The following is a 25679-nucleotide window of genomic DNA, read 5'->3' as shown; positions in this document are numbered from 1 at the left end:
AGTAGAGAAATACCCATATTTATAAAGAAAGAGGGACAAATGATGAGGAAAGAGGGACAGGGTTCCCAAAGAGGGACTGAGCTGAGGGACATTTGGGAGATCTACATAGTGCAGCTGTGGCCTTCTTTTCTACGTGATGCCATTTATCAGTATACACACATACATTAGCTATACTAGTATATGCCTAGTGGTGAATGACTGTGTGGCTGACCGAGCTATGACAGGCCAGCGGCACCACTGCTCTCCTCCAGGCAGCAGCAGGTAGACAGCCAGCGCAATGCACGCCGGGATCGCCTCTCCAGCAGCCAATATGGCGTCTCGCTGACAGTTCAGCGCTTGTGCTGAGCTCCCGAGCAGCGCTCCGTGTGTCACCGCCGGGCCATTGTGCCAGGCATTACCCCCCTGTGCCCGGCAAGCTGGAGCTTCATGCTCTGTGCCCGGCAGCCAGAGGGAGAGAGAGGATTGTCAGCATTGCCCGCCCCACCCTTGCCTCGGTGTGTGATGCTGCTGCGGGTCACCGGGTGTCAGTGAGGGGATGAGGGAGCGGCCCGGGGCTGACTGACAGCACGGAACCAGACATGGGCTCGGTGGCTGCCGGGGATTCCGCTCAATGGCTGTCGGTCAAGGAAGAGACCATCTTTCTGCACGATGGACTGATCCGAGTCACCGACCTGGCCGAGCTTCCGAGCGAGATCGGGATGAGCGAGGCCGGGGATACCGACCTAGAGGTGAGGCCAGTGGGCAGGCGTGCCCTCCCTCCCAGTGCTGCACTTGCCTTTATGACACACTGATGTGTGTGTATAGATGTATTAGTGTTTATTCATATTATAGCGCTGTCATCATGAGATGAACATACTGAACGTATGGATTGGCTTTAAGATAGACTGACATTTCCAATGATATTTATATTCTAACTCTCAAGTTCAGAAATGTATAGGCATTCTTCATTCTCTTCATATGTAGACTGAAAATGTAATATCATCCCTACCTTTTCATATAGAAATAAAGGAAAATTGGATGTGTATATATGTACTGTGTGTGTCAGTGTGTGTGTGTAAAAAATGGACAAATAAAAATTGTGTGTGTGTGTGCCAACATATTACGTGGCACTGTACAAAGTAAGAAACAAATCAAACATGGGGTAAATAATAGTACAGACAATGGTGTGCACCAATTGGCAAAAATAGACAAAATGCAGAATTGGTACAAGTTATAGAATTGGTAACTACAGTGACAAAAGTAACATGAAGAATTAAAGATACAAAATGAATAGCAAATTCCAAGACACAGAATGGTGAGAGAGCCCCTGCCCTTGCATGATATATATATATATATTATTTTGGCCTACTCAGTATAATATATACAGGCTCCTGTTCTGAAATGTCACATAGCCTACTCATTGTGTATATGTAACTACTAACATACTAAACACATTCTGGTAGGGAGATCATTTCTGAATGTATCATCTCACTTCTGCATCTGTTATTTTTAATGTATGCTTTCATGTAAGTGAGAAAATGCAGTCTGGACAGTACATTGACCACACTGTGTTAATTAGTGACCGTACAGTGCTGTAGAAGTACCATATAGTATTTACTAGCTCTGAATTCTCATGTGTACCCAGTTTAAATGATTTTGGTTAAAATTCAGAGAATGATTTGAGTGCTGTGTATAGATAGGAATTGGGGATAATTCATGTATGACACTGAATATGGATGAATAAGCTTATTGTACCTCAAGTTTGGCTGTGGGATGAGCTTTCTTACTCCACATGTTTACTATTATTCTGCAGATAGAGAAGACCACAAGGCTTATTTTTCTGTTCTGACTTGGATTTTTCCCCCCCACTGATGTGTATATCTAGAATTGTTGTAATCTAGAACATGCAGCCTAGTATACATTGTAAACTGAATGCCTTGTTACTAATGGCATATATCTGACAGTTGCCTCTCCACACCCTATCCTGTCTAATGTTGTGTGTGCAGGTCAAGGGATGCTTTAGCCTAGGGAGCCTTTGTCTGGAGATCACTGCACATGTATTTTCCCAGCAGTTTGGGCCTTTGTATGATTTGTCATTTGGCTCAGGGAGCAGGTGCAGCCACACACTTTGCTTTTTCTAATGATGGGCGGGCTAATAGTCTTCTTGCTTTCTAAAATGCAAGGCATATGTTCAAAATGTCAAGATAATTTTCGTCTCTCAACATGAGCTCATGTATTTCTGATCTCTGCAGAAGCGTAGTCACTTGCTCTTTGCTTGTGAATATACAGTGTTAAAAAAAAATCAGCATAATTCTAAATCCAAGCATGCTTCTTCTGTAGCAGATTATCCGAGGCGTGGAGCAGTGACATCTCTGCTTGTTGTATCGACTGAATGCTATCACATTACGTTAAAGGGATTTTAAGATCAGCAGAAATAAATAATGCGATTTCTTGATGCTATTTTTGGTGTAATCAAATTGTTTGGGGGTGAGATAGAATTTCAAAGAACAAAGCCTGTTGCCTTACATGTTTTTACCTCTATCTCTATCTGCCTTATGTGTTTTTACCTGTAACTAGATTTGACATATAAATGTCTTGTTGATTCTGTTCATGTTTGTGACCTAAGAAATGTACATATTTTTCTTCAGTGATATTACTGTTCCGGAATGCCAAAAACCTTGTCTTCTTAGATTGTTTAGGATTGTGTGGACCTTGTGGATGCTGGCCTTTAAAGCAGCAGGGATAACTATACTATCCCAGGAAAAAACAACAACCTTATATAAGTAGATAAATACTCTTTCTACTTGCATAACATATGTATAATTTTACTGTCCACGTTTTGATTTCAGTGAATTCTATATAGTATATCAAGAGGAAACTGTTTTAGGCATTTTCCATATTTACTGCCACTGACTGGAGCCAATCCTGATGCCATTTTCTCCCTCAGGGCTGATGCTTTTTAAACGCTAGAGATTTTAAAAGCTCCTGTAATGCAATGCTATGGGGGATTTTTACAAAATCACATTGCTCCAGTGAGAACAGACACATAGGATAACATTGGCAGGAGCTTACACTGACAATTGTAGTGAGAGGTATCTGGAGGCTGCAATATTTATTTATTTTTCTTTTAAGCAATACCAGTTACCTGTCTATTCTGCTGATCCTCTGCCACTAATACTTTTTTAGCCATAGATTGGGAACAAGCATGCAGCAGATCAGGTGTTTCTGATATTATTCTCAGATCGGACAGGATTAGCTGCATGCTTGTTTCTGGTGTGATTAATACACTACTGCAACCATATAGACCAGTGGGATGCCAGGCAACTGGTATTGCTTAAGAGGAAATACATATGGCAGCCTCGTTACACCGCTCACTACAGTTGTCCTTTTAAGTAGTTTGTGAATTCTCTCTCACCCGTGGTTGGGGGTATCCTGTCTGCAATCATACCCAAAGACAGTGCTGCTGGCCTATGTAGATCAGAACTCATGGGAAGAATGTGATCTGCTAGACTAAAGCTACGTACACGCTTGCGATAACTATCGTTTGCAAGGAACGATAGTTACCAGACGAACGATATTGGAAAGATTGGAATACAACGATGGGATGCAGAGATCATCATACACAATTTAACGCTCGTTCTCGCAGAAAAGAACGATCAGAAGGATATGTTGCGTACATATTTATATAAAATAAAAAAAAAAAAAAACACTGACATGGAGTTACAATAGATACAAATATATGATTAACTTGAAAACAAAGTTTAATTGAAATGAGCAATGTAACAATCTTTACGGCCGCGCTACAAAGGAAGTACTGAAGCTGGGCAGAATTCAACGCAGGCGCATTGGCCCTTGTAACGATCGTTCTCGGCCGATGTCTGTACACACTATAGTTTTGTAACGATTGTCGGTAGATACGATCCGTCAGGTTGGATATTTCCATCTTCCCGATGTCGTTCTTTTGTCGTTCGTGTTAATGATCGTTTGGTAAAGTTCTTTCCCCGATTGTCGGCGGAACGATCGTTAATTAGCTGTTTCAAACGACCGTAGTCGCCAGTGTGTACGCAGCATAAGAGATTAGAACCCTTTCACACTTGTGTGGTGCTGTCCGTTATGATGCACCGCATATTATTTGCAACAAGAATGGTTACATGAAAATCCATTGACTTTTGTGTTGCTGTTCACAGTACAGAAAGCAGTCCAGTGCGATGCAATGTAATGCACTGGGCAACATTTCATTGCACAACACATGCAATTTTCACATTTTCTGTCAGGATAATTTGTGCAAGAGGCACTGATTAATGCTCAATTATAGTTCCGCCGCGCATACCATGTGTCGGTAATCGTATTCGCTTGCGAAATCGCGTTTGTGCACGAGTTGGCAAGGATGAGAGAGCCCTCAAGAAGGCTTTAATGTGCTCTGTCCTGATTCATTGGTGTTTGGAAGTGCTGTGCAATAAACTGTACAGTGCTCCTTTAGTAGCATTTTGAAAAAAAAAAAAGAAAAAAATGTAATATACTTATCGGGTCGCCTGATTCCGGCATGTAGCCCGCCCCCCTAGCCAGAGGTCATAGGCCCTTCTCTAAATCCAATTATGAGAAGGATAGATGACCTCTTGTGCTAGGGAGTGGGGCTAAACACCAGAAGGCAGACATCAGCATTCCTATCTGTTGGCTGGATGAGAGTGAGGCAGATTGATGCAGAGTGATGTAGCGGAGTTGTGTTGCTGTTTGAAAGAAGAAGAGAAAAAAAAAAAAAGCCCCAGCTGCAACCTAGTCCAATTTTCCTCTGACACTGAGGCCTGGTGCACACCAAAAACCGCTAGCAGATCCGCAAAATGCTAGCAGATTTTGAAACGCTTTTTCTTCTTTTTCTGTAGCGTTTCAGCTAGCGTTTTGCGGTTTTGTGTAGCGGTTTTGGTGTAGTAGATTTCCTGTATTGTTACAGTAAAGCTGTTACTGAACAGCTACTGTAACAAAAAACGCCTGGCAAACCGCTCTGAAGTGCCGTTTTTCAGAGCGGTTTGCGTTTTTCCTATACTTAACATTGAGGCAGAAACGCATCCGCAATCCAAAATCTGCTGCAGCCCGGGAGTATGCGTTTCTGCAAAACGCCTCCCGCTCTGGTGTGCACCAGCCCATTGAAATACATTACCCTAGCGGATCCGCACCCGCAGGAGGATCGCAAACCGCAGCGGAAACGCTCTGGTGTGAACTAGGCCTGACAATCCGGCCGCTTTAGGCTATCTATAATGAAAGTTGGGCTAGCAACTTTACTTAGTTGTGCATCAGAGCTCAAAGAGGACAGATACTACTGGCAGTGTGTCTCCAATCCGTACAGAACACAACTTTCGGCAAACGCCAAACCACTAACCCTGGGTATGAAAAAGGACATACATACTAATATTGCATGTTATATTATAAAAGGAAATATGACAGTGAAACAGGGTTGCTATTACTCGCCTATGTAGAGGGAAGGCTCTGGATCCCATAGACCCTTCCCAGTCCTTGCTCTTCCCTTGTTTCTGCACTTTACCCCAGTGAAGTAACGTGCTTTCAGGACGCCTCAGCAATCTGTGGAAGTACTCGGGGACTCAAGTACTTCTGAAGATTGCTGAGGAATCCTGAAAGCATGTTACATAATTGGGGTAAAGCGCAAAAATGAGGGGACCGAGTGAGGTGCATCCATACAGCGCTTGTGTGAGCCCAGTACAGATCCACTCTTCTGAAGTACTCAAAGTCACGAGTACTTTCAAAAGCTGCCCAAGGAGGACCAAAGATGTAGTCAACTAAGCTGGTCAAAGAATCTCACCGGGGCTTGTCGCTGGAACAGTGGGATGGAGAGAGGACCAGGAAGGCTCTATGGGATACAGAGGTAAGTTTCAAACTCATTTTTTTTTTTTTTTTTTTAACGCCGCTTCCCATTTAATTCAACCACTTTATAAATGTTCTATTTATACACTAATTTCTTCAAATAAGACATTTAATAAATATCCATTCTGCCAAATTGTACATGCGTGCCCATTTTAACCTTTAACTGCTTCCAACTAGCCACAAGACCTGTATAATTGGTGTCAATTAAGGGGATGAGTTGGCAACATCGCAGTGATCAGGGAGGGGCCTCAGAAAGAGTCCTAAACTCCTCACTCCTTTTCTTGGAACAAACGGTAACACACACGCCAACTAGGACCCAAGGAACACAGTCCTCTATCACTCCCCCCAAAATATTAGAGAATTTAGTTTGGTGTAACCAAGTATCCAGCTTAACAGGATCCAGCATGTAGCATGTGCATGAAGCATCTCTTCAGGGCTGATGAGTCGGAACAATTTTTTGGTACCTGGAGTCAAAGTTGGATTTTTGTACCTACCCCATAGTCCTGCAAGAGCTGTGGAGTCGGAGTCGAGGAGTCAGAGCAGTACAAACAATACATTTAACATTTAGTGAACGCCCATTAAATAACGAGAGCTGCTAGCAGAGAGTACAAAACTATAGGCATAGGTAATCATAACATAAAATAACAGGTATAGCACAGGATTAGTCATATATCATTAAGCATCTCAGGCTTTTAGGCAAGAGGTAAGTTGAGTCCAATGTATGGTTAGCAAAGAGATAGCCATGCATCAGGCTTGTAGTATAGACTGAAGACCCAACCCATCTCTAAAATCAATCCAGGGTTTCCAAATTGTAGAAAGACAGTAGAATTCCTTTATTGTAAACTGTAAGGGACCAGGAAAAGTAGTTTACTATATGAGAAGTTTACTACTGCATATCAGAATTGGTCACACATTGTATATTTATTAAGACACATTTGCTGGGACCTGAGGACTGAGTTTACTATATCCATAATGTTCACTCTAACGAGTCTACTGTACTTGAAACAAAGGGGAGAAAACTGAATTTAACTGTGAGGTGGAAAGGGGTGTGGGGGGGGGGGGGGGGGGGGGGGGGGCTACAGTTCCATAAAGCCCTGTCTATTTTCACTGTACAGTAGTTGGACTGTAGGGAAGCTGTCATTTAGAGCGTTTGATTTTACTTTTACAAGGAGGAAAAAAAGGAACACAGGGATTGGGAATTTACGTACCAGTACACATTTATCTGATGGTATGACACTCTGGGTACCATTTAACCACTTGCCGACCGCCCACTACCTATGGGCGTTGGCAAAGTGGCACCCCCAGGACCACCTAATGCCGATCGGCAGCACCTGGTGGACTGAATAGCCGGGGATTGCGCATCCGACGGCATTAGGCTCTGCCCACCTGCGACGGCAACCCGCCGGCCAATTAGCAGCGCCAGCGGGTTGTTAACCCTCGATCTGCTGCTACAAAACGTATTCTACACTTTGTAATGTATACAAAGTGTATTATACACTTTGTAATGTATACAAAGTGTATTATACAGGCTGCCTCCTACCCTGGTGGTCCCAGTGATCAAGGGACCACCAGGGTAGGAGGCAGCTGTGTATGTATGCACCCAAGCACACTAATCCTGCCCCCTGATCGCCCACAGCACCCCTCAGACCACTGTTTGCACCCAATCACCCATCAATCACCCCCTGTCACTATCTGTCAACGCTATATTTTATATCAGGTCTTAAACTGCCCCCCTGGGGGCTCCTGATTCCCCCCCCCCCCCCGTGTACTGTATATATATCTATTCTCCCCTCTAATCACCCACTTATCACCACCTGTCACCACCTGTCACTGCTACCCATCAGATCAGACCCTAATCTGCCCCTTGTGGGCACCTAAACACCCGCCCACACCCTCAGATCGCCCTCAGACCCCCCTGATCACCTCCCCAGTGCATTGCTTGCATCTATTCCCCCCTCTAATCACACCCTGAGACACCAATCACCTCCTTTCACCCCCCTAGCACACCTACCCATCAGATCAGGCACTAATTTGCCCCCGTGTGGGCTCCTGATCACTCGGCCAAACTCTTAGATCCCCCTCAGACCCCCTTCCAATCACCTCCCCAGTGCATTGATAGCATCTATTCCCCCCCCCCCCCCAAACCCCCCCTGAGACACCCATCAATCACTTCCTGTCACCCCCTAGCACTCCTATCCATCAGATCAGGCCCTAATTTGCCCCCTGCAGGCTTCTGATCACCCGGCCAAACTCTCACCCGCCCCACCGCAGTGACAGAATTTTTTTTTTCTGATCACAGCTGGTCTCTAAGGCTTAATTGTGGCTGAGACCAACTGTTATGCCACACAATACATAGTACAAATACAACCTGTCATCTAAGAGGCCACCCTGCTTATGACCGGTTTGAAAAAATTCGTCCCCCTCATAGACCACCTGTCATCAAAATTTGCAGATGCTTATACCCCTGAACAGTCATTTTGAGGCATTTGGTTTCCAGACTACTCCTCACGGTTTTGGGCCCCTCAAATGCCAGGGCAGTATAGGAACCCCACAAGTGACCTCATTTTAGAAAGAAGACACCCCAAGGTATTCCGTTAGGTGTATGGTGAGTTCATAGAAGATTTTTTTTTTTTTGTCACAAGTTACTGGAAAATGACACTTTGTGAAAAAAACCAATAAAAATCAATTTCTGCTAACTTGTGACAAAAATAAAATCTTCTATGAACTCGCCATACACCTAACGGATTACCTTGGGGTGTCTTCTTTCTAAAATGGGGTCACTTGTGGGGTTCCTATACTGCCCTGGCATTTTAGGGACCCTAAACTGTGAGGAGTAGTCTAGAAACCAAATGCCTCAAAATGACCTGTGAAATCCTAAAGGTACTCATAGGAGGTTGGCCCCTCAGTGCACCTAGGCTGGAAAAAAGTGTCACACATGTGGTATCGCCGTACTCAAGAGAAGTAGTATAATGTGTTTTGGGGTGTATTTTTACACATACCCATGCTGGGTGGGAGAAATCTCTCTGTAAATGGACAATTGTGTGTAAAAAATAAAAATAAAAAATAATCTCATTTACAGAGATATTTCTCCCACCCAGCATGGGTATGTGTAAAAATACACCCCAAAACACATTATACTATTTCTCCTGAGTACGGCGATACCACATGTGACACTTTTTTTTGCAGTCTAGGTGCGCTAAGGGGGCCCAAAGTCCTATGAGCACCTTTAGGTTTTACAGGGGTGCTTACAATTTAGCACCCCCCAAAATGCCAGGACAGTAAACACACCCCACAAATGACCCCATTTTGGAAAGTAGACACCCCAAAGTATTCAGAGAGGGGCATGATGAGTCCGGGACAGCTTTAATTTTTTTTTTTTTTTTTGTCACTTAGTCATTTAGCAGAAATGGAATTATTTTTTTTTGTCAGTGTCATTTTCCACTAACTTGTGACAAAAAAATAAAATCTTCTATGAACTCACCATGCCTCTTAGTGAATACTTTATGTCTTCTTTCCAAAATGGGGTCATTTGGGGGTTATTTATACTATCCTGGAATTCTAGCACCTCATGAAACGTGACAGGTGCTCAGAAAAGTCAGAGATGCTTCAAAATGGGAAAATTCACTTTTTGCACCATAGTTTGTAAACACTATAACTTTTACCCAAACCAGTAAATATACACTTATTTGATTTTTTTTTTTTTTAATCAGACATGTAGCACAATATATTTGGACAAAAGTGTATATAGAAATTTTACTTTATTTGAAAAATGTCAGCACAGAAAGTAAAAAGTAAAAAAATCATTTTTTTTTTACAAAGTTCATGTCTTTTTTTTTTTTTTTGATGAATATAATAAAAACTAAAAATCACAGCAGCAATCAAATAGCGCCAAAAGAAAGCTGTATTAATGACAAGAAAAGGTCAAATTCATTTAGTTAGTGATTGTATGACTGAGCATGATGGAAAAAGTGCTGGTCCTTAAAGGATACCCAAAATGAAATGTGACATGAGATAGACATGTGTATGTACAGTGCCTAGCACACAAATAACTATGCTGTGTTCCTTTTTTTTTTTCTTCTCTGCCTGAAAAAGTTAAATATCAGGTATGTAAGTGGCTGACTCAGTCCTGACTCAGACAGGAAGTGACTACAATGTGACCCTCACTGATAAGAAATCCCCCCCCCCCCCTTTTTTACACCTTTCTTGCTCTCAGAAGCAATTTTCTGCTGATAAAGTGTTTTATAGTTGGAATTTCTTATCAGTGAGGGTCACAGTGTAGTCACTTCCTGTCTGAGTCAGGACAGAGTCAGCCACTTGCATACCTTATATTTAACTTTTCCAGGCAGAGAAATAAAAAAAGGAACACAGCATAGTTATTTGTGTGCTAGGCACTGAACATACACATGTCTATCTCATTATGTCACATTTCAGTTCTGGTATCCTTTAAGGGGTTTTAAGACTGCAGTCCTTAAGTGGGTAAGCTCTGGTTCTCTTAGGAAATTGAGTATAATGCAACATTGAACAGGAAGAAAAATGAAATAATCCCGTATAATACATATTGGTGATATAGGCCAGCCAAGGTTCTGCAGAAAGGCATACAACTCTGGATCTAAATTAAGCCCTACCAGTAGGAGAGCATTACACTTATCGGTAGTGTCTCTCTGTTTACTCATTTGGAATGCAAAAACACTTTAACATTTTAAACATATTGACATATAATATGTTATAAATTATGTAGTAACATTTTAGTTCACTCTTTCCAGTATCATAAATGTTCCATTCCATGTGGATTCAAGTCTCACTTTCCATTCTCAATATGTATTTGTCCACAAGGACAAGTTAACTAGTGTATTTTCTGTCTTGCAGTTATTGGCATCCTTGATATTAGAGATTTTACCCCTTTTTGAGTTCCCAAGGATTTGCTGCCTTTGACACAGTGGCAGATGCTATAACCACCACATCTCCTGCCAGGTTTAAACCTAGTTGAGATCATGGATTGTTCTTCAATTATACTTCTATTCAGCAAATCCTTCAGGCTTTTAGACCTAGTGCACACCGAGCAGTTTTTGGAGCGATTCCGCCGGCCGCATCCGCCTGGAAAAATGCTTGGCTAATGTATTGCAATGGGATGGTGCACACCGGCGGTTTGAGGTTTTTGCCAAGCCGCAAATGCGCCTCCTGCTGCGCGTTTGCGGTTTTCGGAAGCGTTTCGTCCTCAATGTAAAGTATAGGAAAAACGCAAACCGCTCTGAAAAACGCTACTTCAGAGCGTTTTGCCAGGCATTTTTGTTACAGAAGCTGTTCAGTAACAGCTGTGTAATCCGCTACACAAAAACGCACCCAAAACCGCTAGGTATGTTTAGAAAACCTCTCTAAACATACCTAGAATCGCTCTGAAATCAGCTCCCAAAACCGCTAGCGTATTGCGGATCTGCTAGCGGTTTTGGTGTGCACTGGGCCTTACTCCTTTTAGCAGTTTTCTTGGGGGTTTTTTTTCTACTATTATCTCTTTATATAGTATATGCTAGTGCCTTTATAGGGATGGTCAATGCCCTGCAAAAAAAAAATTGCGAGTTAGCTGGATTGTGCAAATTCTGTATGCAAATTTTTGTTGCTTGAATATACAGTAGAACAAATACCACCAAGGTGAAATTTGAATGGTCAGTTTGAAACCTTTGCATACAAACCTTGCATAATCCTTCATCAACTCAAAATGATTTACCGGTACATCTCCTTGACCATCTCTAGTGCCTTACTAAAGCTGCTTTGAATGCTTGTGTTATGTAGTATCAATGCATGGTTCACCTACAGATATACTATATCTAATTTCCAGTAAACCATTTCTGTATATAATTCTGGCTCTTTATAATGCCCATTAATTGTTTTTCTAAAATAATGCAGTTCAAACAGCAATTTTGTGACCTTCTGTAGAAAAAAAAGAAAAACTCCTCTTTCAGCAGTCTGTAATTGAAAAAGTACCAAAAAGTAGATGAAAAAGTACTGTCAAAATTATTCTGAGTATTTTCTTGTTCGCTTAAAGGACAACTGAAGTGAGAGGGATATGGAGGCTGCCATATTTATTTCTTTTTGAACATAACCAGTTGCCTGGCTATCCTGCTGATCTTCTACCTCCTTATACTTTTAGCAATAGACCCTGAACAAGCATGCTGCAGATCAGGTGCATCTGACATTGTCAGATCTGAAAAGATTAGCTGTATGCTTGTTTCTGGTTTGAGTCACACACTACTGCAGCCAAATAGACCAGCAAGACTGCCAGGCATCTGGTATTGCTTAAAGGATACCACAACTGAAATGTGACATAATGAGATAGACATGGGTATGTACAGTGCCTAGCACACAGATAACTATGCTGTGTTCCTTTTTTTCTTTCTCTGCCTGAAAGAGTTAAATATCAGGTATGTAAGTGGCTGACTCAGTCCTGACTCAGACAGGAAGTGACTACAGTGTGACCCTCACTGATAAGAAATTCCCCTTTTTTACCTTTCTTGCTCTCAGAAGCCATTTTCTGCTAGGAAAGTGTTTTATAGTTGGAATTTCTTATCAGTGAGGGTCACACTGTAGTCACTTCCTGTCTGAGTCAGGACTGAGTCAGCCACTTACATACCTGATATTTAACTATTTCAGGCAGAGAAAGAAAAAAAGGAACACAGCATAGTTATCTGTGTGCTAGGTACTGTACATACACATGTCTATCTCATTATGTCACATTTCAGTTGTGGTATCCTTTAAAAAGGAAATAAATAAGGCAGCCTACATATATCTCTCACTACAGTTGTCCTTTAAAGAAAACCTGAACTGAAATATAAAAGTCAAAACAAGCATACACAAGTCATACTTACCTTCCATGTAGTCTACTCCTCAGTATCTTTCTCCTGTCTCACGTCCTGTTTGTTTACTGTGATCAAGGGAATTTTCCGTCCTCCATTTTGAAAATGGCCATTACCCATAACAACTTTCTGGTCAGCACACAGTTAAACTGTAACATCGCCCACTTGAGCCATAGGGAAAAATGGACATTACCTGGTACATCAGTTTTCCTCTCAGCTATAACTGACAGCAACTGATATTTTACTCACAGCAACTGATATATTTCAGATCTGACAAAATATTGTCAGAACTGGGAGGGATTATTGTCAGAAGAAAATGGTGAGCTTCTGAGAGGAACTGATGGCAAGGTAACTATGCAATGTTCATTTGAAGTTACCTCATGTGTTTGTTTTAAATATTTTTACTCACTACAGGTTCTCTTTAAAGAGACTCTGTAACGACAAAAAGATCCCCTGGGGGGTACTCACCTCGGGTGGGGGAAGCCTCAGGATCCTAATGAGGCTTCCCACGCCGTCCTCTGTCCCACGGAGGTCTCGCTGCAGCCCTCCGAACAGCCGGCGACTGTGCCGACTGTTCAATTCAATATTTACCTTTGCAGGCTCCAGCGGGGGCGCTGTGGCTGCTTTCGCTCCGAAGGAGGCGGAAATACCCGATCTCAGTCGGGTCCGCTCTACTGCGCAGGCGCCGGAGACTTGCGCCTGCGCAGTAGAGCGGACCCGACTGAGATCGGGTATTTCCGCCTCCTTCGGAGCGAAAGCAGCCACAGCGCCTGCGCAGGAGCCTGCAAAGGTAAATATTACGTCACCGCTGTACGGAGGGCTACAGCGAGACCCCCGAGGGACGGCAGACGGCGTGGGAAGCCTCATTAGGATCCTGAGGCTTCCCCCATCCGAGGTGAGTACCCCCCAGGGGACGTTTTAACGTTACAGATTCTCTTTAAGCATTTTCTTGATAAGGAGTGAAAATATCACCTAGGAGATAATTTATCATTTTCTGTTTAATATAACTTTTCAGCACTCTGCAATTAAAAATATACCAAAAAGTAGGTGAGAAAGTACTGAGTATGTTCTTGCTTGCTGGGGGCTTAAAGGGGAACTGAAGAGAGAGGTATATGGAGGCTGTCATGCTTATTTCCTTTTAGACAATACCAGTTGCCTGGCAGCCCTGCTGATCCTCTGCCTCTAATACTATTAGCCATAGCCCCTGAACAAGCATGCAGCAGATCAGGTGTTTCAGTGGTTCAGACTTATAAGTCTGATCTGACAAGACTAGCTGCATGCTTGTTTCTGGTTTTAATCAGATACTACTGCAGAGAAATAGACCAGCAGGGCTGCCAGGCAACTGGTATTGATTAAAAGGAAATAAACATGACAGACTCAATATACCTCTCTCTTCAGTTCCCCTTTAAAGGACAACTGAAGTGAGAAGAATATGGAGGCTGCCATATTTATTTCCTTTTAAACAATACCAGTTGCCTGGCAGACCCTGCTGATCTATTTGGCTGTAGTAGTGTCTGAATCACACCAGAAACAAGCATGTAGCTAATCTGGTCAGATCTGACAATGTCAGAAACACCTGACTGCTGCATGCTTGTTCAGGGTCTATGGCTAAAAGTATTAGAGGCAGAGGATCAGCAGAGCTGCCAGGTACCTGGTATTGTTTAAAAGGCAATAATATGGCAGCCTCCATATACCTCTCACTTCAGTTGTCCTGTAAAGTGGACCTAAACTCAGAACTTCCTCTCTGCTCTAAAAGATACGCAACAGCATAATAACCCTTAAAGAGGAACTCCAGTGAAAATAATGTAATAAAAAAGTGCTTAATTTCTACAATAATTATGTATAAATGATTTAGTCAGTGTTTGCCTATTGTAAAATATTTTAATTCCCTGATTTACATTCTGACATTTATTACATGGTGACATTTTTACTGTTGGCAGGTGATGTAGCTGCTGCTTGTTTTTTTTGGCAGTTGGAAACAGCTGTAAACAGCTATTTCCCACAATGCAACAAGGTTCACAGACAGGAAACTGCCAAGAGTACCACGGTCCTCAGAGTTTCTTGTGGGGTTTCACCACAATATCAGCCATACGGAGCCCCCTGATGATCCGTTTGTGAAAAGGAATAGATTTCTCATGGGAAAGGGGGTATCGGCTACTGATTGGGATGACGTTCAATTCTTGGTCACTGTTTCTCTTTAAGGAAAAACAGTTCTTTGTTACAGTTAATACAAATCCTAAAAAACATCTGCAGTTTCTACTTTCTGCTTTATTGGAAGCAGACATATTGTTAACATCCTATGCTTTCAAATGAGCTTATCTGCCATGGCAGTCAGGTGACACAGGGGAGAGATCAAATTACAACTTGTGATTAGACACAGATGAGGGGGAATTAGACAGGCTACACTCTCTAAATATATACAGGGTGACAGGGTGTATTTCTGTTTTCCTTCTGTTCTGTGCAAGAGTGCAGGTCCACTTTAAAATGTATTTTATTGAAAAGGTCCCATATACAATTATTTTTTCTCCTGAGTTATCTCATAGGTGATATTTTCACATCTTGCCAATGAAATGCAACGCGGCCGCCTACCAGGAAATTTTAGAACACTTCATGCTTTCTTTTGCTGACAAGCTTTATAGAGATCGCGATTCATTTTCCAGTAAGGGCTCGTTTCCACTATAGTGAATCCGCATGCGGGCACTGCATGCGGATTCGCATAGTCAATGTAAGTGGATGGGGCTGTTTCCACTTGTGCGGCGGCGGGAGCGTTTTTCGGTGCGGCAGAAATCTGCACGGCAGAGCCGTCAGATTTCGCGTGCGGGAGAAATGCGGGCGAATCACCGCTAATGCATTTAATAGGGAAATCGCATGCGGCTTTGTCATGTGGATTTCCCCGCAATTTCGCGTGCGATTTCGCATGGTTTGCTATGGAGCTTTACTCAGGCAGTGACGTGGTTAAATTCGCCTGGCTCCTTGCCATGCGAAATCGCATGCGAAATCGCGGCTAAATCCGCATGTGGAAACGCAGCCGCATGCGATTTCTTCTGCGGTGGAATCCAGGCGATTCCGCACCGCAACAGTGGAAACGAGCCCTAAGACTTGGCACCTGCCCACACTGCCAAAAGCGCCAATACCTGGATTAATGACCGTGGTATCACTGTACTTGACCTAAATCCCATAGAGCATCTGTGTGGTATTGTGAAGAGGAAGATGAGACATCAGACCCAAAAATGCAGATGCTCTGAAGGCCCCTATAAAGGCATCCTGGGCTTCCATAAAACTTCAGCAGTGCCACAGACTGATCCCCTCTATGCCATGATGCATTGAAACAGTAATTCATGCAAAAGGAGCCTCGACCAAATGTTGTATGTACATGGGTATACTTTTCAGTAAGCCAACATTTCTGCATTAGCAATCATTTTTTTTTTTTTTTATTGGTCTTACAGTATGTAATCTAACTTTCTGAGATACTGAATTTGAGGTTTTCATTACTTGCAGGCTGTAATTGGCAAAATGAAAAGAAATAAAACCTTAATGTATATAATGTATCAATTATTTTATATTTATATTGTATACGAGTTTCACTTATTGAACTGAATTGCTGAAATATATTAGCTTTTCAATGATATTGTAATTTATTGAGATGCACTAGTGCAGGCGTCAGGAACCTTTTTGGCTGAGCGAGCCATAAACGCCACATTTTAAAATGTATTTTCCTGAGAGCCATACACTGTTTCAAACTGGGTTCACGTCTCTGTTGCTATGGTGATATGTAGATTGTTGATCCGCTAGGCAGCGGAAGTGTCGGACACATCTTCAGCTTCTCTTGGGTTTCAGCAACATCAGCAATTTCACTGAGAGCCAGACAGGAGAAATACAGACTAACAGCTTGTACAATTAGCTAGCTGCCTTGGGGTTGATTCACTTTTTAGGATGAGATCACCGCACTTTGGCCCAGTAGGCTGCCTGTCAAGTAACAGGCAGCCTATTAGGCCAATCAAAGTGCAGGGATCTTGTCCGACAAAGTCACTGGACCAATTGACCAGAGTGAGACAATTGGAGCAGCTGTTAGTTTTGAGGGATAGTGTGAGTGAGCATTGCGTGCCTATTTTGAAAATGTTACTTGCCCTGCCACACTAAGCTGTACTGCTTGCGCAGTGTAGCTTAGAAAATCAACCCCTACTGATTGGTCTGTGAGCCAGATGCAACCATCAAAAGAGCCACATCTTGCTCCCAAGCCATAGGTTCCCTACCCCTGCACTAGTGTATACGATAAAAGTTAACTAAAGGGAATATGTTGAAATGATCTCCTTAGAGATATTATGAGAAAAACTAAATTGCATCGGGGCCAAGGAATGCAACAGTTGTACCCTCTGTCCCGCATATACTTCTGTGTGATGGCTCTTGAAGCACTGACTCCAGATGCAGTCCACTCCTTGTGAATCTCTTGCAAATTATTGAAGGGGCTCTGCTTTACAATCCTCTCAAGGCTAATCCTGTTGCTTGAGCACCTTTTTCTGCCCCTTCAAATCAACTTTCCATTATTTATGCTTGGATATAACGCTCTCTGAATAGCCAGCTTCTTTAGCAATGACCTTTTTGTGGCGTAACCTCCTTGTGGACAACTGTCAAGTCAGAAGTCTTCCCCATGATTGCGTAGCCAACTGAACCAGGCTGAGAGATCACACTCTTTCATTAGGCACAAGCAATTTTGCTGCAATTCTCGTTCAAATTTATGAGAGCATTTTTCAAAATGAAAATGCTGGCCAAAGTGCTGCAGGTGGCTCCCATGTCAAAGGCTCAGGACAGCTTTGCTGATATTTTAGGCTATTCAGCTGAGTGGAATGAGACGCCACAAGTCTACAGTACTGAACTGTTGCACAATATGCTACTTTTTTGAGATACTGAATGCTGGGCATTCATTACCCATAGACCGTAATCGGCAAAATGAAAAGAAATTAACGCTTGAAATACATCCCTCTGTGTTGGCCAGTTGCGTGTGGTCTGGTACAGTGACAGCAACATCGGAGAAAATTTATGGCTCATTTTACTCTGGAAAAATGTACTGCTTATTTGTCTGTTTGCACATATTTTAAATTTTACAATTTTTCGCTGTAGGCCCCTTTAAAGTGTGTGTGTGTGTGTGTATACTGGCCCCAGCCAGGATTTTCTGGTCTCCTATGTCAAAGTGCACTATCCAGCCACTTCATACTGTATGTATGATATGTTTGCTTTTATGTTCAGTAGCTAGTTTGTGTTTTTAGTGTCATTTACTGCTTCAACATTGTTTATATATTTTCACTTACCTTTTTATTTTCGTGTTTGTCTTTAGTACATTGTTGCAAGTAATGTTCCTTGTCTCACTTCTTATGAGGCCAATTACAAATGGCTACTAGTAATTGTGAAATTGTTTGGTACACTACGGAACATTTATTGTTGCAACTTTTATGTGCCATAGTTATTGGTAACTCTATTGAGCAAGAGTAGTAACTATGTGCTGCTATTCTCTAGTGGTTTCACTGGCCAGATTTCTTCGCAGAGGCCCTAGTTCCTTAGAATATGAGGTTTTGTTTCTTTTTTTTTAAAAGATACCCGAGGTGACATGATGAGATAGACATGGGTATGTACAGTGCCTAGCACACAAACCACTATACTGTTTTCCTTTTTTTCTTTCTCTGCCTGAAAGAGTTAAACATCAGGTATGTAAGAGGCTGACTCAGTCCCTACAGTGTGACCCTCACTGATAAGAAATTTCAACTATAAAACACTTTCCTAGCAGAAAATGGCTTCTGAGAGCAGGAAAGAGATAAAAAGGGCCAATAGTTCATACATTTTAGCTCTGGCATACTTCAATGAATGTGTCATTGAGCAAAAACAAAACAGTTAAAACTTAAAAAGTAGATTTAAACATAAAATAAAACTGGAATATCTTAAAAAGTCATTTTTAGGAGAAGGAAGATGGATACAATCGTTTATTTAATCAGTTTATTTTCACTTTGGGTGTCCTTTAAGTCTTTGTCCTTGTTACAGACAACTCTTACAAAAACAAGACAAAAAGTAGGGATAATAAAAATTGCACCCTGCAAAAAGAAAACACAGAGACAACAGGAGCCCAAATGGTGCAGTATGTAACAGTACCAGAAGTATGTAAAATATGCGGATGAATTATACTCACAAAGGTGGGTTGCAGAAGGGCAACTGACCACTACAAGCAGGTGGAGATGTATAATCCCGACTCCACTCGGGTGACCAGACAGAGCTGGTGATGGTCGCACTATTGATAAAAAGCAAACCTCAAATTGCCTAAATTGGTCAAAGAGGGTTCATCCCCCTCCAAAAGGAGGGTGAAGGCACAGGATAAAGGGGAAAGAGGCGCCCAGAGAAGATAACACGCGTTAAAAACAAATAAAATGAAAAAAGTGAGGTGGCTTACCTCAATGAAGACAAATTCACGTATTGATAGAATTTTATTGCACTGGCAACGCGTTTCGTGGGTGCATACTAACTTCTTCAGGCCAAATAGCAGTGAGTACAATCATCAGACAAGGCGCTTAATGCCACAGCACTAACAGCATATCAAAAGCATAATTCTACCTTTAACAAATACTACAGACAAAATTGTATAAAGAGAATAACAAAAATAAATAATTAACAGCATTCAAAATAATTAACAGCAATTTGTTTGAATGCTGTTAATTATTTATTTTTGTTATTCTCTTTATACAATTTTGTCTGTAGTATTTGTTAAAGGTAGAATTATGCTTTTGATATGCTGTTAGTGCTGTGGCATTAAGCGCCTTGTCTGATGATTGTACTCACTGCTATTTGGCCTGAGGAAGTTAGTATGCACCCACGAAACGCGTTGCCAGTGCAATAAAATTCTATTAATACGTGAATTTGTCTTCATTGAGGTAAGCCACCTCACTTTTTTCATTTTATTTTTAACGCATTATATATTCTCTGAGCGCCTCTTTCCCCTTTATTGTTACAAAAACAAAAACTGTATACACTTCTTTTTTTTTTTTTTTTTTTTTTTTCCTTTTATATCTGCCACTAAGGGAATGCCATTCTCATAACAAATAATGCTGACACCTCCTTATAAATGGCATTTTATAATTTAACTATTATGGTTCCATTTAATGGCAGCAATGATTTTTCAAGATTGCTAGGCCAGCATTAGTCTGCTGTCCAGAACCTCTCAATTTCTGACTTTCAAGCATTCGTCATTTGTTGTACTTGGTAGAAAGTCAAGTTAGTATCCCTTGATTGCACCTGTAGGTCTGTGTCACAATGGAGCAACGTTCTGCTTCCTCCTTTTTGTAGTTGTATGTCTGCAGTGTTTTTGTCAATAACTGAATCGTACATCTCTCTGTTAGTAAAGCTATGCTAGCAAATGGACATGAAGTCAGGTGCTTCCATTATGGTGATCCTCTCATTTATTTGGGAATTCAAACGATATAGATCTTAGATTTACCGAGGTCTGCCTGGAAATGTAACACCGCTGCAGAGGCTACAGCTGTAACTGTTAAGTTTCCCAAGCCTTAGTCCACGGCTCTGTACATGTCTTTCTGTCACCTGCCAGTTCCACCTGTTAAACACTTCCAAAATATGACTGTTCTGGTTATTAAAGGTCTCTAGTTTCGTAATGAATTTACTTACAATCTCTCACCTTGACTGCTGTAACATGATCTAGTGTCCTTTACCTCTCTCTTGCCTGTAGAATCATGAAGCTACTTCTCCTCTCCCTCCTCCAGAGTGTGAAGTACTTCAAATACTATTAGAGCTTGTATAAAGGTGTGCCTGTTGAGGCAGATTTTAGGTCCTCTGCAATGGCTCGAAAGCAGCATGGGAGACAGATTTAACACTCCTTGACCCCAACAGCCAGGCCAAGTCACAGTGGTGCTGGAAAGATGCTCATCTCTGCTTGAGTTCTTCCATTATGTACAGAGTTCAGTCCTCACAGTACCTGTACAGTAAAAACAAATGCTTAGAAACAACTGAACATCACGTAGTGGCAAACATGTTTTGGACTAGTGTATGTCTTTAATCAAAGCCATTAAAGTGACACTGAAGCAAAAACCTCTTTATGATGAATTGTATGTGTAGTACGGATAAGAAATAGCACATTAGTGACAAAGAAATTAGTCTCATATTTGTTATTTTCAGTTATATAGCTTTTTTATAGAATTGCACCATATTGTCATATTTGCATTTTGCTCTTATAGTCTTATAGTTTAAAATAGTGTGGTTTGCAGAGCTAATGAACCTTTGAACTTCTCTTCTCACTTAACCTTATCTGAAGCTGTCTGGCACTGTTTCTTTGATGTATAGTGCTCCAGAAATCAGGGGCCAATTTGGTTGTGGAACTCAGAGAAGCTCTTTTGCATAGCTATCTGAAGTTTCTTAAAGGACACATTAGAGCGATTCAAAATAGAAAAAAAATCCACTTACCTGGGGCTTCCTCCAGTCCCTGCAAGTCGTTCTGTGCCCTCGCCGAAGCTCCGCTCACCGCTGGTGGATCTGGGTCCCCGCTGGTGCAATATGCCGACTGCGCCTGCGCGAGCGGCTTTCAGTCGAGCTGACGTCATCTGGACTGTACAGCGCATGCGCAGAACTACAGCGCCTATGCTGTACAGTCCAGATAACATCAGCGTGACCAGTGAACTGCACGCTGGAGCGCAGAAGAAGCTGACGAGGAAGCAGACCCGGTGAGGTCTCCTCCACTGGAAGGGACCCGGGAGCCACCGGAGCTGCGGCGAGGGCACAGGATGAATGCCAGGGGCTGGAAGAAGCCCCAGGTTAGTGTTCAGCCCCTGAACAAGCATGCAGATCAGGTGCTCTGACTGAAGTCAGACTGGATTAGCTGCATTCTTGTTTCACATGTGTGATTCAGCCCTACTTCAGCCAAAGGGATCAGGACTGCCAGGCAACTGGTATTGATTAAAAGGAAACATCCATATCCCTCTCAGTTTAGGTTTCCTTTAAATTCCTTGGACCTTCCCTTTAACTCTTCCTGTACTGGAAACAATATGACTTGTTTCTTTGCTATTAATGTTCTATATCTTAGCTGTACTACACATACAATTCAATATTTCATACGTTTATTTTCATCGGGGATGCCAGAGAGCTGAGGCTGCCTTTACAATGGTGCAATCAGTCGCACTTAGCAATCATCTATTATCCCTAAGGGGACATCAAAGGGGGTGGCAGAGGGAGGTGAAGGTTCAGCAGTGATGATCCAGTTCTTCATGAATGAAACCGGTGGTTATGGCTGACGCACCTGAGAATCCCGATAGCTGACGTCTGGCAGTTCTGGCCAAGGTTTTCCAGTTCACAAGGTGCAGTAGTGTTAATTTCTGTGGTGGGTTCCAACTCCTGGGCAGCATTCGGCAGGGCTGGTGAAGATAATCTGGCTGTAACAAGTGTCAGGCTGTGGCAGCCCTTACTTCCAGGTTACTGGCTGGCATCATGGATGGGCTGAACCAGAGGTGTCCCTGCTGCGGTGTCTTCCAACCTTAGTGGAGCCCTGACGTTCTGGGTAGCAGTGGTGGACTCCACTCAGCCTGTACCTGCACAGACAACGGACACGGGCAGCAGCAAGGCGGGAAAAAACTCCTGGTCCCAAGCCCCCCACGGCCGGCACTAGCGTAACAGGCTACATCGGCCCACACTGCACAGCTTTTGGGGGCAAATGTGCACCTGCAGGAGGAATTTTTACACAAGACATTGTGTACTTCCTGACAGTTTTTCATTTTCAATTCATCACAGTAAAGTAATGGTTACTTTCAATTACAACTCTAGGGCTTCTTTCACTGGGAGACTGATCTGCCAGCCATTGAGTGCCTTCTAGCTGCGGTTTTAATGTAGCAGAATGACAGAGTTTGTAACCCCATGTGTGTCAGCATTTGATATGGTTACCAGGCAGCAGGGAACTACATCATGTTGTGTCTAAGTTCACCAGTGCCCAGATGTGACTTCATGTAACGGATGCTTCTCCACTGCCTATGGTGATCACAAGCAAGAGCCTGCCTAGTGCATGGGAGCAACTGACAGGCAAGGAAGGACTTAGTAAAGCCATAATCCACCCAAATTTTGAGATCTGGTAATGTTTAAAATGTAATGCCATTAGAGTGTGAATAGTTATATCTGGTCCCTCAAAAATTTAGTGTTGTAAACAGTCTTTCAGCCCAGCAGAAGTACCCACCAGGCTACTAAATTGATTAACACCATGCAGATATGGAAAAGAACCTACAGTTTCAGATGCAATCTCCATGGCTGAGTTATTTGAGGATTGTACAATCCACCAATAGGTAGTAAGCCAAAATGCTGCTCTGGCCCACTAGGAGCTTCAAAGCTGAGGTTTGCTTAATACCTTTGGCCATATGTGTGAGAAGAATAAAAGGTATTTCTGAATAAATATGTGCATTGTGAGAGCAGGTTCATCTTTACTGCGCTTTCTGTACATTTATGAGGTTTGGACAGTTCTTCCATCTTTCTTTAAGGCGTTGCAATGCCAGCGGTATATTTAACTTGTAAAATTGTGATGGGTCCATCGAAGTGAGAGGCTTATGGATATTGCCATATTCATTTTCTTTGAAACAATACCAGTTCCCTGGCAGTCATGATGATCTTTTTGGCTACAGTATTATAGATCACACACCTGAAACAAGCATGCATCTAATCTGTTCAGAAAATCTGAGCTGCATGCTTGTTCAGGGTCTATGGCTATAAGTATAAGAGGCAGAGGAACAGCAGGACAGCCAGGCAATTTACATTGTTTGAAAGGAAATAAGCCTCCATATCCCTCTCACTTCAGATTCCCTTCTGGAGGTCTGACTTTTGCAAAGTGCCAAGATGAAGAATGTCACCTTACTCAAGATTGTGATTGCACTCTTCTAGTGTCCAGTAGCAATGTGCTTAAATCAGGGCTGTGGAGTCGGTCCAAAAATCCACCGACTCCGACTCCTCAGTTTAGGATTCCACCGACTCCTCGACTCCGACTCCTCTAATTTGCATATTACAATTTTGTTGATTAAAAGTATGTAACATGAAATTCGTCTCTTAACTGCCAACGCTTAGGAATTTTACAAGACAACTGAAGTGAGAAGGATATGTAGACTACTATATTTATTCCCTTTAGACTAAAACTAGTCCTTGGTAAGAGTACTTGTAAAAGGTACAAACCGGAACAAAGAACATCTATCAGGCCCTAGGCAATGTAAGTGTGGGTACATGTAAGAATGATGTGCAGGTACTCTGCAGGGGAATGAGGAGATTGTAAACAGACAACACCTCTGTGTTCAATGTGCACAGCATTCTCAGTGGATTCCCTGCAGCTCTGTGGGGAGTGCATATGTAGAGTATAGTACTACTGTGTAACAAAGTAAACCTGAGACAGATGAAATTAAAGTTTTATACATACCTGGGGCTTCCTCCAGCCGCCTTCAGGATAATCAGTCCCTCGTTGTCCTCCTCCACCACCTGGATCTTCTGCTATGAGTCCAGGTACTTGAGCCAGTCGGGCGTAGTGCGCATGCACACACTCCGCCGCCAGGAGTATACTACACCTGTGCAGCACTATTGCGCAGGTGCAGAATGTTCCTGGCTGTTAGAGCGGCATGCGGCCGGACAGCGCTGACTGGCTGAATTACCAGGACTCATAGCAGAAGATCCGGGTGGTGGAGGACAGCGAGGGATTGATTAGCCTGAAGGGGGCTGGAGGAAGCCCCAGGTATGTATAAAACTTTACTTTTCATCCGTCTCAGTTACCCTTTAATTTGTAGTCAGCAAACCAAATTTTAACAACATATCAAATTATTTGATTTCATCAGCAAAGGGAGTGCATACATTTGCATAAATCAGCATCAATGCAGAATTATTTCCATCTCGTTGACCATCTCTATTAGTGACACAGCTACACATCAGGCTTTATTCTTACAGCATAGATGTTATTTAGTATATAAGAGATTCCTGTGTACACATCATATATACAGTCACAATCGGATATGTATATCTGACCTTAAAAATACGGGGAATGCTTTATTGAAGCAGCACAAGTAACTCATTTTGATTGGTTTATTTCATTTTTGTGGACTGAGCACAGCTATTACTGTATATATACATTATTTTTAATGACTATTATCTGAGAAATAGAACATTTTATCATAATTTCTATTTTAATTACAGTTACAAATTCATTAGGAGTCGGAGTCGGTGCATTTTTTCCCGACTCCGACTCCAGGCACCCAGAATTGCCCCGACTCCACGACTCCGACTCCGACTCCACAGCCCTGGCTTAAATCCCCTCTAGTAAATCCATGGAAATGTTTGCAGTTCTCTGTTGGAGCAAAATGGTTAATAATCTCAACTACCGATAATAGATTCTCCGTCCAGGTGCTCATACAAAATCTGCTGATCCTTTTTTGTGGATTTGCATCATCAATTTTAGTTTGCTGTGCTTAGAGAGAATGGAGCCCAGGAGCCATCCAGTGAATTCATGTTTTGTCCCTCTTCATCTATTTCCTGTTGTCAATGCAAGCAAAGGTTATTGTGTTCACTCTCTGTATCAGTGACACTCTGCTATTGTTAACAATGAAGAATTGTTTTGCAGACGGATAATAAAAGCACAGTATACCATGGTGAAAATGTGTCTGAAATAAACAAAATTCTGTTTTTTTTTTTTTTTTTTTTTTTCTTTTTCTCTTTGAGGCCTCTTTCACAGTAGGACGTTGCGTTTTGATGCAACGTTAAAGTCGCAAAGCAAATTGCAACGCAACGCCCCAAAAAAGTTGCACCGCAACTTAATGCCCCGTTATCGTCGCATACAGTAGAGCAGTGTTTCTCAACATTTTATTGGTATGTACCCCTTTTAAGACCCTGTACTCACTAAGTACCCCCTAGCATAGTAAACATTATCACAAGTACCCCTTGACAAATATATATTTAATCCTAGTATATGATAATTGGTTCTAAACCATT

At 42.2% G+C, this 25679-nt stretch overlaps 1 protein-coding gene across 2 annotated transcripts in view; it reads left to right on the top strand.

The window, feature by feature from the left end:
• Nucleotides 1-280: 280 nt before the first annotated feature.
• The window catches only part of HECTD4 (HECT domain E3 ubiquitin protein ligase 4), a 218182-nt gene continuing 192783 nt past the window's right edge, over nt 281-25679 (top strand). For both annotated transcript variants that reach the window (XM_068245864.1, XM_068245855.1), the window contains exon 1: nt 281-728. In XM_068245864.1, the coding sequence (XP_068101965.1) occupies nt 579-728 (150 nt within the window). In that variant the 5' untranslated portion in view covers nt 281-578. The remainder of the gene's footprint in view (nt 729-25679) is intronic.

Source organism: Hyperolius riggenbachi, chromosome 1, assembly GCF_040937935.1.
Source record: "Hyperolius riggenbachi isolate aHypRig1 chromosome 1, aHypRig1.pri, whole genome shotgun sequence".
In the NCBI taxonomy this organism is placed as follows: Eukaryota; Metazoa; Chordata; class Amphibia; order Anura; family Hyperoliidae; genus Hyperolius; species Hyperolius riggenbachi.
This window is presented reverse-complemented; position numbering and strand designations above follow the sequence as displayed.